At 36.5% G+C, this 13266-nt stretch overlaps 1 protein-coding gene across 2 annotated transcripts in view; it reads left to right on the top strand.

Moving 5' to 3' along the window:
* The first annotated feature begins 2241 nt into the window (after positions 1–2241).
* The window catches only part of mafa (MAF bZIP transcription factor a), a 178231-nt gene continuing 167206 nt past the window's right edge, over positions 2242–13266 (top strand). The window contains exons 1-2 of one of the 2 annotated variants that reach the window (XM_081373215.1): positions 2242–3605; positions 10606–10668. In XM_081373215.1, the coding sequence (XP_081229341.1) occupies positions 2629–3605; positions 10606–10633 (1005 nt within the window). In that variant the 5' untranslated portion in view covers positions 2242–2628 and the 3' untranslated portion in view covers positions 10634–10668. Of the gene's footprint in view, positions 3606–4287; positions 5274–10605; positions 10669–13266 lie in introns of those variants that run through there. The other variant, XM_081373214.1, reaches the window with a different exon arrangement.

The raw sequence follows: 13266 nt of genomic DNA, 5'->3' as shown, positions 1-13266 counted from the left end.
ATATAGAGGATTGTATGAGAAAACCTATTTTATTGTGTCTCTAATACAATGTTTTAGTTCATTTTGTGGAGTAAGAAAACATAGCCAGTATAATGCGTAATTTGTCTCATTCTATACACTAATAATTGAATTATTAAGTTTAACAAATTTAGCAACTGCATTGCTTTGTAAGGGCATAAAGAACAAATGCAGAGTTAAGGTAATGCAAATACAGTGTACATACTCATACAGTAACAGCTATTGATGTAATCATTCGTGGCCAGCGGTTGGAGAGATCATTACACTCGACTCAGTCCAACCTCTAAAAATACCAAGGATCCCAAGCATGAGATTATAGACTTTGCCAGAAAAGATACTGAGTAAATGATTATAGGCTTTTGTGAAGGGTATGAAATGGTTGGTGCAGTGTCAAGCCTAACACAATTCACATAAGAGTTTTCCTAAACGGGTAACTCATTATTGCATGAACACATCCTCATGGATTTTAAATTTCTTTTTCTCTTTTTTTACTATTCTACAGACCATGGCACTGAGCTTTTAATTGGAATTTAGGAAAGACGAGAGCATAAGAACCATGAAATTAAAGATCAAGACAGGATCATTAATTAATCAGACAGGTATATTATGCAAAGCAAAATATGACTTTGTTCAAATAGTGTGCTCCTGCTAACTGAATACTCAAAGAATGAAAGGAGAGAAATATCACCAAGAAATACTGCTGTAATCGACCCCTGACCTCCAGTAAAAGAGCAATGAACAGAAGAGTAGTTTAATATATCACTAGATGAGATAGATCTCACATAACTGATAAACAAGTTTTATAGCTTTTCTCTTGATCTATGCTTGAATCATTTGGTTGATCACTGAACTACAGCCTAATGTTCAGGCCTGGGTGAAAAGGGTGCAGATTTGAGTGAAAATGTGCATTACTTTAAGAACTATTTTTGCCTTATCTGACATATAGAAATCACACAAGCTGAAGTAGTCAGATTGATTTAGACATATTAGATAATATTTTGACTTGTAAATTGAGATGTTCACTCATCAAGCATATTTTAGGTAGGCTACCCTATAAAGTATTTGTACAGTGAACTACATTGGACTATGCAATTATTATAAATCAGAACAGATCTGTCTAATTTTCCATCCCAAAAAGAATAGACAATCTTGCATATGATATACTATCATTAAAATGTTGTTGTGTTCAGTGTTGTTATTCGTTTTCATTCATGTCTACATAAAAGTGAATATAAAGTTTCACTTTCCAATAGTCTCGATATATCCACCCACTAGATCTAAATGGGGTAATTACATAAACTTAGATTGTTTTTTATACTGAGCTAATAATAAAAAATATAACCTAACCCTAAAACGTTCTGCATTTTTACAAAAAAAAAAAAAAAAAAAAAAAAAAAAAACTTTATTCATTCTATTTTTACACATTTTTACATAGTTTTTTACAACTGTGGATGGTCCCTCAGATGAGGTTTTGGAAGTTTTGACAGATTTAGCTCACTTATTGGTACAGATTTGTCTCCAAAATATTGTTAAGTAGATAACCATACACACACACACACACACACACACACACACACACACACACACACACACACACACACACACACACACACACACACACACACACACACTTACTTCTCTTTATTTCCAGAAGGTGGCAATGTTGGGTTTAAAAAATGCCCATAAGGCTACTTCAAATAAGCACATCTCTAACTTTACTTATTTGCTTTAATTATATAATAATATATATATACATATTTGTTATTAATGGAATTAAAATGACAATTATAATATGAATGTACGTTTTTTTAATGTTAATAATTAACAATATTAAGTTAATAATTTAAAGATATTATTCAATGTCTAAAGATGTAATTGAAGTTATCCCTCTGACATGTGGCTATAACCTACAATTTAAAATGGAAACAATGCTTTGATACTGGCGAAACACATTGTATAGAAACGTCAATGAACAGAAAAGAAAATCGTCTATGTTACTAAATTTGATTTTACATTTTGCAAACGGTTAAGGAAAGAGTTAAATGTGTGAAACCCATTCAACTCTTTCCTCCTTCATTTCCAAAATGACAGTCAGCTGACGAGAAAAGTTTTGGTTTCCGAACCCATGATATGTTAAAGAGCTCTGAGATCCAGAGATCCCATTGGCTCGTTGAGAAACTGACGTCACGGCAGCTATAAAACTCAGCAATGCTTTTAAACTCTACTGTAGTGGGTCGAGTTTAAAAACTCTCTAAGCTCGATCTGTGTCAACATCATTTAGCGCACGTATTTCACGTTACACTTACCCGTTTGACTACGATGATGTCTGCTCTTCAGGAGTCACCAAAGTGTTAAATGTTTGAAATAGAAGGCCGCCGAAATCCACATGTAAAGAGAAGAGAAAGAGATCCAATGCATTTTTGCAAGAGACTGTGCCAAGGAGAGCTCATAATCTGGAGTTAGGAGAGCACTGAAAAGTCCTGTGCAGTATCTGTTTTCCTGCAAAGAGTAAAGCATTTAAACATCATCAAGCTGGCTCACTCTCTTCCGACCCAGCCCGCTTTGACAGCTGCTCTTCACCCGCACTGGAGGACGGTCAGCAGCAAGAGGATGGCATCAGAGCTGGCACTGAGCAGCTCCGACCTGCCCACCAGTCCCCTGGCCATGGAATATGTTAATGACTTCGATCTGATGAAGTTTGAGGTGAAGAAAGAGCCACTGGAGCCCGATCGCAGCATCAGCCAGTGCAGCCGCCTAATCGCCGGGGGCTCCCTGTCTTCCACCCCGATGAGTACGCCCTGCAGCTCAGTTCCCCCTTCCCCGAGCTTCTCGGCGCCCAGCCCTGGCTCCGGGAGCGAGCAGAAAGCGCACCTGGAGGATTTCTACTGGATGACCGGTTATCAGCAGCAGCTCAACCCGGAGGCGTTGGGCTTCAGTCCCGAGGATGCGGTTGAAGCGCTGATTAACAGCACACATCAGCTCCAGAGCTTCGACGGCTATGCTAGAGGGCAGCAGTTTAGTAGCGCAGCCGGACCGGGAGGCGCCATGGCCGGGGAGGAGATGGGATCCGCCGCCGCGGTGGTGTCTGCAGTCATTGCCGCTGCTGCAGCGCAGAACGGGGCACCTCACCACCAGCATCATCATCATCATCATCACAGCCACCACCAGCAGCACCAAACTCCCGGGGTCCCGTCCGGCAACAACTCCTCTTCCATCCACCACCAGCACAGCCACCTGGACGACCGCTTCTCGGACGAGCAACTCGTTAGCATGTCCGTGCGGGAGCTCAACCGGCAGCTGCGCGGCGTCGGCAAAGAGGAGGTGATCCGACTCAAACAGAAGAGGAGAACCCTCAAAAACAGAGGCTATGCCCAGTCGTGTCGCTACAAGAGGGTCCAACAGAGGCACGTACTGGAGGGTGAGAAGACCCATCTCATGCAGCAGGTGGACCACCTCAAACAAGAGATCTCCAGACTGGTGCGCGAGAGAGACGCGTACAAAGAGAAGTACGAGAAGCTGGTGAGCAACGGCTTCCGAGAAAACTCGTCGAGCAGCGACAACAACCCCTCATCCCCGGAGTTTTTCATGTGAGTTCCCTAAAAAAAGCCTGAAAAAAATAAAAAAAATCAATAAAGATTTTAAAAGTTTTTTTTTTTTTTTGCTTTGTTTTGGGGGTTTTAAGATCAAGGCTGACAACTTTTTATCGCTTTTATAAAGAACTGAAGTCAGTTCTTGAGTTTTGGGGGCTTGTTGTGCAACCAAACATTTTTTTTTTCTTTATGCAAATATTAATCTTTAAATTAGTTCATATTTTGATGTGTATGCATACACTTATGATATTGACCTTCATTCACCTTTTGCATTTTTTTGCCAAATAAGTTTGCTATATATATATATATATATATATATATATATATATATATATATATATATATATATATATATATATATATATTGTTGCTTTTTTTGCTTTTTTTTTGCTTTTTTGCCAAAGTCAGAGGATTTTCCCCCATTATCATCTCATGTCTTCTGTTTGCTGTTTTGTGACTTTACATGAGAGACATTATTGCTATATAAAGAGACATGCCATTGAAGTGCCTGCATGCTGGACATGTATGGTCTTTTGTTCTTACTTTATTCCCCCTCCATTTTTTATGCGCTTGAAAATGAATTTCTACTTGGAAAAGAACTTCTGCTCAGCATGGCATTCATAATTTTTTTTTTTTTTTCATTTCCCGGTCACTTTTTTTGGAATACGGACTAAAAAAGTGCAAGGAGCATCATGTCATCATCCTCCCCATTAAAAAGTTTCCATACATTTAATTCTCTGTTGAGAGCCAACTGGAAGCAGTGTTTCGAGGGAAAGAACAAGGACCTGGTTTCAAAAAGGAATTCTCCCTCTGGGACTTAAACAGTGTTGTTGCTAAGAGCGGTTTGTGTATTTAATGTCAAACGTTTGCATTTTGATAACTCTGGAATGAACTACTTTTCTTTTTTTTTGCATCATATAAAAACAGTTAAAGGTAGCCCATGCCACAGGTTGACACAAAGAAGGAAGAGTGACTTAGAGTTTAGATGTTGCCTGTTCATTTTGTTCGAATTTTGGGAAGGCTCCAAGTTTGCGTACAGCTGGATTTTTATCATGCGTAACTTGAGCTTTTTGCAGCATGTACTTGCAGTAAAAACAGCAGTTTGACAGTTGTAGTTCATGATGTAGCCTGCCATTTACTGTATTTTAAAACCAAAGTATTAAAGTAGAATTTCAAGTCAACATGGAAAATCATGCATTTAGACAAAAATGTCTGATCTATTTGGAATGAGTTGCACTACTGTAAATGTAGCTTGTTGCAAATTATATATCACATATTGGAATCTATCTAGAACGCTAATTTAAAAGGCACCCGTCATGGCTTTGCTGAAAACTAAAGGATATAATCTTATTTAGTTATATATTGTCAAGCAGGACTCGATTCTATCTTTTTCTTTCTTTCTTTCTTTCTTTCTTTCTTTCTTTCTTTCTTTCTTTCTTTCTTTCTTTCTTTCTTTCTTTCTTTCTTTCTTTCTTTCTTTCTTTCTTTCTTTCTTTCTTTCTTTCTTTCTTTCTTTTTTTTTCTCTTTATTTCTTTTGATGTTAATAAATTCATTATTTACATGGCAATAATGTAGTAATCAATATTAAAATGTCTGGACATTGTTTTATGGTCAGGGATTGATACCCTGCTTGTATAAAATCAGGATATACCGTTCATCAATAAATTCTTAAAACTATGTTAATTATTATTATTATTATTATTTTATTTTTTTCATATATATTTTGCTGTGCAAAATTATTTTACCCACTAACCGTATGTGATGTTCATATATGCTTTTTTTCATTTCATACAATATGATATGCAATAAAAATGTAATTTGGGCCACTTAAAGTCTGCTTTCTCTGGATATTGTTTGTTAAAGTTTTATTAGAATTTTTTTAAAGATCATTAGTTGTTTTAATCATAACTCTTGTTAGTAGCCTGGTTTTATTAGTCTTATCCAGTGCATGCATTGCACAAAACAAGTTTGGCATCTCAATTATTGACTGTCTATTGTAAGATTCGGACTCTTGAAACTATGTAAACAGCTTTAGCTGTTATCATATAGTTGTTTGCTCATAAACTCATAAGTATTCTCTGGAAAAGTCCACAAGATCACATTGCTGCAGCCAGCACGTAATGTTTGATAGAATATAATGCATTTTATTGCAGACAATGCTCTAACATTCCAAAGTTTTACAATGCAATTCGTCTCAATGCAATGGACTTTGCTTTGTTTAGAATGAATTTATAGTCACCTTATAGTCACCTTTTTACCTTTTATCTAGTGACTCACAAGAGAAATTGTGGATTACTTGATGAAAGTGAACTCTTTTAACTGCATGGGTGTAGGCTATGTATGCTGTGTGTTGCACAGATGTGAAACTCCTGGAACAGCTATTTGTTCAGGTCTTGAGGTAAAAAAAGAAAAACAAGAGATCCATTTAACAGCGAATGTAAATGGTTGTAGTGCAGTTATCAAAGAACAGCATGTTTATGCATCTGCCTAGGACATGCATGTTTATATAAGGGCAGAGTTGTCAGAGTTCTCAACTGGTGAGTCACATAGGCATGTTCTGATAGTGCCGCGGACAGTAGGAAAAAGTCTGTGCTAAATGCAAATAGTAAAGCAATTAAGCCACGTCCACCAATTTGCACAAACTATGCCGTAGTTTTTCTGAAATATTTTCCTATTCATCTTGTTATGGTAATAATTTTGAATATTGATGGGCTTAAGCAGTTGGTGTTAATATTAATAAACTCAGATTGATTTTCTTAGGACATTTTGTTTACCTTTGTATGACAAACAATTTAGGTACTGTGTTGGCTCAACACTTGCTCGGGGAACCACTGTACTAGTGAAAGTGTTTTTGGAGGTCAGAGTGAACATTCATATCCTGTATGTGTGCAATTGTTTTTTTTTTTTTTTTTTTTTCACTGTTAGACATGTGCCATCTGACCACCACTGATGTAAGGACATGGGTAGTATTAAAAATCATAATAATAATAATAATAATAATAATAATACAAAAAAAAAAATCCCAGAGATGCACACACAAAAGGTGCACACAAAAAAAGGACAAATTAAAAATATCAAATTAAAGGACAAATTAAATAGGCTATATAAATATTCTTATCAAAATTAACAGTGCTCAGTTTGTCCAGAGATTTGCTTTTTATTTACTGATTATCTGCCTTTCCTTCATGTGAATGAAGCGACTTTATTGTCTGCGGCTTTATTGTCCACCTCTTCTGAAACAAAGCTGTGGAGGTGGGAGCATGAGATCGGGCAAGAGAATATAGCTGAAATGTTGAAATGTAATTTTTCCCAATGATTAATTGCTCAGAAAGGGCCCAGCTTGAGCCATTTAAAAATTTTAAATTATGAATCTGTATTGCTGCAGCAGTATCTATACTTTTTTTTTTTTTTTTTTTTTTTTTTTTTTAGCATGCATGCATGCGAAAACTGCAATTTATAACAAATCTGTATCTCATGCGTACTAAGAGGAAAAGGTTCAGTATTAGTATTTTAAGTTGCCAAAACCCTAAATGTCTCAAACTTCATGTGCACTGAAGACATTTATTAAGGAAAACACAAGTTGTAAGTAACACTACATTCCTGTTGCAATTACTACACGGTTGGACTGTTATGATCCTTATTTTTGGAAATACTTTTATTTATTTATTATTATTTTATTTGTATTCAATGTGGAAGAGAAAGGGGAACAATCTCTTCATTGAATCAATGAATGTTTCACTGAGTTCTCTGCAAGATCAAATCCAAGCATTAGTGAAGGTGTATTTCAGTGTGTGAGTGTATGTGTTTACAGAGGATGCGTGGAGGTCAGTGAGCGAGATGTAGAAACATGCACAGTCATTACAGAGAGCTTTACCCTCAAGGGAGACCTTATTCATTTCCTGTACCAGTTCTTAAGTCAAATGTATACACACATAGGTGTTGCAGTCTTCGTATGGATATGCAGCTATACCTTTCATCCATTTTCACTTTTAATCAGCTATAACAACAGCTTTGCTCAACAAATTTGCCCAGCGATTTTGCATTATTTTGATTAGTTGACTGAATGCAATTACATTGTCATCAATATCCATGTTCGTTGCTGGATGGACTGAACTTTTATTAGTATTTGGTATATGCTACGTCATGACAGACAGACAGATGGATGGATGGATGGATGGATGGATGGATGGATGAACAGAGTAGTTTTGGAAGTCTTTTGGCTTGTGGGTGAACTTGAAAGAGCTCTCGGAAAGATGTGCACACACTTTGAAACTGTGTGTCAGATTGTTGGGGTTTTCCAGCGACGCACAGACGCAATAAAGATGAAAATGATGCATGTGTGATACAGAGAGAGAGAGAGAGAGAGAGAGAGAGAGAGAGAGAGAGAGAGAGAGAGAGAGAGAGAGAGAGAGAGAGAGAGAGAGAGAGAGAGAGAGAGAGAGAGAGAGACATCATCGGTTAAAAAAAAGTCTTTACTTAGTCTTTTATCTGGACTGTGAGATCCAATTTTAAATGAGTATTACATGATTTACAATTGTAACAATTGTTATGCAATAATGTATAATGAACATTGCTTTTGATAAATATTGCCTTTAATTCAGACAGTAGCATTCATCATACAGCTTCCTTTTTAATAAAGGGTTTCTTTTTTGAAAGCGGAAAGTGTGTTGATGTGTGTCAATACATGTCTCTACTCAGAAACATGCATAGAAAATACATTTGTTGGCCTTTTCTGTGTACTTTGTAAAATCATCAGTAATCTTCATCATCTTCATCATTCATAATCTTTCATCAGTTATTTGACATTGAACTCTTCAGTACTCTCGAGTAATTTTATAGATTTGAAAATGTGCCTAAATAAAGCCACAGTCATAAATATTATAATATTTATGATATTATAATTTTATTTTATTTCAAGGTTAGTGTTGAGCTTTTGAAATTAATGCTATAAGAATTGTTTAAGTTTTCCTTTAAATTAAATTAATGTTGTTTTTTTGTTGTTGTTTTTTTCTAAGCTTGTAATTGTGATTTATAGCTTAATTGTTTTATTGCATCTACAGACAGCAATACAATTAAACACAATACCTCCTATATTGTTTACAAAATTCTCAAATTGGTAATTTAGACATTCAATTTTCTTCAGCAATTGCTGATCATTATATGTTTGAAATGAATCAAAATAGTAATAGAAACATTTTTGTGGAACTCATGGGGTGACATAAAATGCATGATAATAAGTATGCTCTCACAGAACATACAACATCACTGTCACACCTTACTTATACTATTAAAACAAAGTGGTGTATAAACAAACAATTTAATGTAATTTACTTTTTTTTTTTTTTTACTTTTTTTATGCAGGCTATATTTATGTTCAGATCACACTATACAGGTGCTGGCCATAAAATTAGAATATCATCAAAAAGTTGATTTATTTCAAGAATTCAACTTAACAGGTGAAACTAATATATTATATAGACTCATTACATGCAAAGTGAGATATTTCAAGCCTTTATTTGTTATCATTTTGATGATTATGGCTTACAGCTTATGAAACTCACGAAATCAAAATCCCAGAAAATTAGAATATTACATGAAATCACACAGTAATTACACAGTAATACCATGGTCATTGAACCAGGTTTTGGTTCTTTTGGCAGTGTGGGCAGGTGCAAATCCTGCTGGAAAATGAAGGAAGCATGAAGTGCTCTGAAAATGTCCTGGTAGACGGCTGCGTTGACTCTGGATTTAATAAAGCACATTGGACCAAAGTCCTCTTTTCTGATGAGAGCAAACATTTGGAAACCAAGGTCCCAGAGTCTGGAGGAAGAATGGAGAGGCACACAATCCAAGATGCTTGAAGTCCAGTGTGAAGTTTCCACAGTCTGTGTTGGTTTGGGGAGCCATGTCATCGGCTGGTGTTGGTCCACTGTGCTGTCCACTCAACGCAGCCGTCTACCAGGACATTTCCAGAGCACTTCATGCTTCCTTCAGCAGACAAGTTTTATGGAGGTGCTGACTTCATTTTCCAGCAGGATTTGCACCTGCCCACACTGCCAAAATAACCAAAACCTGGTTCAATGACCATGGGATTACTGTGTAATTACTGTGTGATTTCATGTAATATTCTGATTTTCTGGGATTTTGATTTCGTGAGTTTCATAAGCTGTAAGCCATAATCATCAAAATGATAACAAATAAAGGCTTGAAATATCTCACTTTGCGTGTAATGAGTCTATATAATATATTAGTTTCACCTGTTAAGTTGAATTCTTGAAATAAATCAACTTTTTGATGATATTCTAATTTTATGACCAGCACCTGTATATGCTGACTGTGTGTGAGTGCATATGAGTGTTTACAATATTTATGTGTCTTAAAAGTGCGAGTTAAAATGTAGACTGAACATTATTCATCAAAATATCCAGCATCTGTCTAAAAACTTTTTTTTTTTTTGACGTCAAATTTCCAAAAAAAAAAAAAAAAATTGGATGTCACTTTCCATTAGTAATGAAAATTAAATGGCTCACATATACAGCATTTTTCATTACTGTAAAACTAGATCGAAGAAGAGATTGTTGCATCTTCTGTTATTTCATTATAGACACACACCTCAGTGAAACCTATTCATCAGAAAAATAATAATGTCAGATTTAGCTTTTTTCCAGCACAGATTAATCAAGTATGAACAAATTGCAGTTTGTTATGTCTCTGACTGTTAATCTTGTTATATAATATATTTCAGTAATATAATAAAATAATTTCATCTTAGCATAAACTCTTCGCAAAGATCATTGTAAGAAATGTGTTAAATCATAGTGAAATCACAATTTCCATTTAGTTTATGTATTATGACATATCCCCCCTCCCCCTCTCCCTCCCCCTCCCCCTCTCCCTCTCCCTCTCCCTCTCCCTCTCCCTCTCCCTCTCTCTCTCTCTCTCCCCCTCTCTCTCTCTCTCTCTCTCTCTCTCTCTCTCTCTCTCTTTCTCTGTCAGGTCTTCCAGAAAGTTCCTTCATCTGTGACCGTGAGCTCTCTAAGCCTGGCCTTGATGAGTGAGGTAAAACAATTTCACCTGTATCTCTGACACACTAAAATACCACAGTCTGGAAATAAACACACAATTAGCCATAATCATGATTTTAATTTCAGAGGTACTGTGTTTATTTTTATTGAAATTCATTCTGGAAAGTCTGTTAAAACATGCAAAAAAAAAAAAAAAAAAAGCATTTATGAAATCATAAAAAGCAGTGATATTTTCAAGTGTGAATCCCAATGTGCATGCATTAATATTTCTCAGGGCAATCTACATTTTTATTAAAAATAACATTGACTGAGTACCTAACTCTTTACCTGACGTACACCTTGCAGTGAGGCTGGTACTTCCTAAAATGCTGTACGAAACATTTTTCTCACTTTACACTCGACTATAAGCAAGAGTAAATTCACCTTCCCATAGGCCGAACTCTCAGTGCTGGGGTGATGGATTTCTGTAAGCCCAGTTGAAGCACAATCCATCTTTCTCCAGGCTCAGTGTGTACTCTTCTAGGACTACACCAATGACATCTCACTGGAGCACCTTGTGCACCTCGCTCCTGGGTAGAGACTGCGCTCAGAGCTGTCAGGGATTAAGGTGTTTGTGTGGAACATTGCTGAATCATAAAAGGGCTTTTAGACCAAAGTTCTCCATGTCCACCGCAGCCAAACCTACCGTGATTTATTCAAAGTCAAAAAGTCAAAAGATCTTGTGTCCTATGTTTTGGGTTTAAATGCAGCTATAAAAAGTTGTATAAAATGGATAGGTTTAGGTAAAATCTGAATGGATGAGTCATATTCAAAACTGCTTTAAAAATAGACTATACATAAACACACAACGTAGTGCACAGTGGTGCTTATGTTTATGGATATATATGCAGCATTTCCTGTTTCCTTTTTTATTAATACTTTCAATAAAAAATAACAAAAAGGCGAAACAAATAAATAAATAAATCAGGCATTATGAATTCTAGAATATTGAACCTAGTTGATTCAAACCACTAAAAATGTCTATAGTTCAGTTAATTAACTACATAACTTTGTGGATGTCATATATTGTGGATGATGTCAGAGAGTAGCGTATATTGTTATTATTATTCTTATTACTAATATTAAATGGAGTTATTGAACATTAGAATTGCTTCTGCTTTTGCTGTCGCTTTGCCCTTAAACAGTATTTTTAGTGTCATAAAAGTCACCATGAAATTAAAATAGACAATTCTTTTTTTTTTTTTATGAATACTGCAGTATTTATTATTAATGATTTGTCCGTGCATGTCTTTGTAATCAAAATAACTTTCCCTCCCTCTTGCAATGACATCTCTTTTCTGATGATGTGTTTACTGCAAAGTGGGACAACCTGTCAATCACATGAAATCGATCCAACGATCCAATCAATTCCCAATGAACAAAATCAAGTCTCGTCTTATATGTATATTTTTTTCTTGGTCTCGAAGCAGTTTCACTCGGATATACGTCACAATAGGGAAGAAAAAAGACTATATCACAACTTCATGTCGACTAAGTAACCAAACGGAATTACATTTGTTTCAAACTTTTTGAAATGATCTGGATGTTCAAATAAATGTCTCAGAGCCATTTGCACACAGTCACATAGTTTCCACTTTCCATTTCATAGGAAATTAACCTACAAATTGTTTACTTAAAGTTGTTTGTCTGTGCAAATTAACATGAGATTGAAGAAAGTATTTGACACCCAGTTGTTCTCAAATCTTTGTCAGTTCTGATGGAGGTTTACCCTTCGTTTCTCTGCACTTCAAATTCAATGTCCATTTAGCATGTTCCTGTTTCTCTATCTCTCTCATACTAATCTGTATAATGAGGATGAGATGTTAATGTCATGTCGTCCTTCCCATAATGCTCTGTGTTCCTGTCCCCATTGTCTTTAAGTAGAGCACAGGATCAGGGCTGGCTAGGCTCCAGCCTCACTTAACTCCGCCAGGGAAAAATGAGACGGACCTGTCGGAGATGACAAGGACAAATCAGCATTCAATGAAGTGCTTTAAGTGCTGTTGTTTCCAAAAGCCATTGGAGTAGCTGTAAATTAGTTTCTCTTTAGAGGCAGGCGAGGAAATTTGCTAGTAGGCTTAGTGTTAGTAAGAATGGAGAATGGTGCTTGTCTTTAGCAGGGAAACTTTTTTGTCACATGACTTGGCTTTCCACTGCGATTGTGGGTGTCATTCAATGAGTGTAATTTTGTTGTAAGACTATGACGTGTCTGTGGCGAGCAGGACGAGGCCGAGGGCCGTGAGAGGGCGGCACGAGGCCGGTGGCGTGATTACTGAAGAGCGACACCTGCGCGACGCACCGGTCTCGTATCTCTCACGGAGGAGCGGAAGCATAAAGGAGGAGCGACGTCAGTGAAGAGCGAGAGAGGAACAGGCCTGAGTTTTATTTGATGTTTTGTTCCTGTTTCGTGTGGCCAGCAGTCATCCGCGAGGGGCTGCTGGCTTATACTTCCATTTTTGTATTGGTTTATTTATTTATTAAAATATTTGAATGTTCGCCGGTTCCCGCCTCCTTCTTCCCATAACATCTGAACTGCGTTACACTGGTGCCGAAACCCGGGAAGAAGGAGGAACGGGGTGTCAAAGAGCCCTCG

The sequence above is a fragment of the Scardinius erythrophthalmus genome (assembly GCF_964197995.2).
Source record: "Scardinius erythrophthalmus genome assembly, chromosome: 8".
Lineage (NCBI taxonomy): Eukaryota > Metazoa > Chordata > Actinopteri > Cypriniformes > Leuciscidae > Scardinius > Scardinius erythrophthalmus.
Note: the sequence above shows the minus strand (reverse complement) of the source record. Positions and strands in the feature narration are given on the sequence as shown.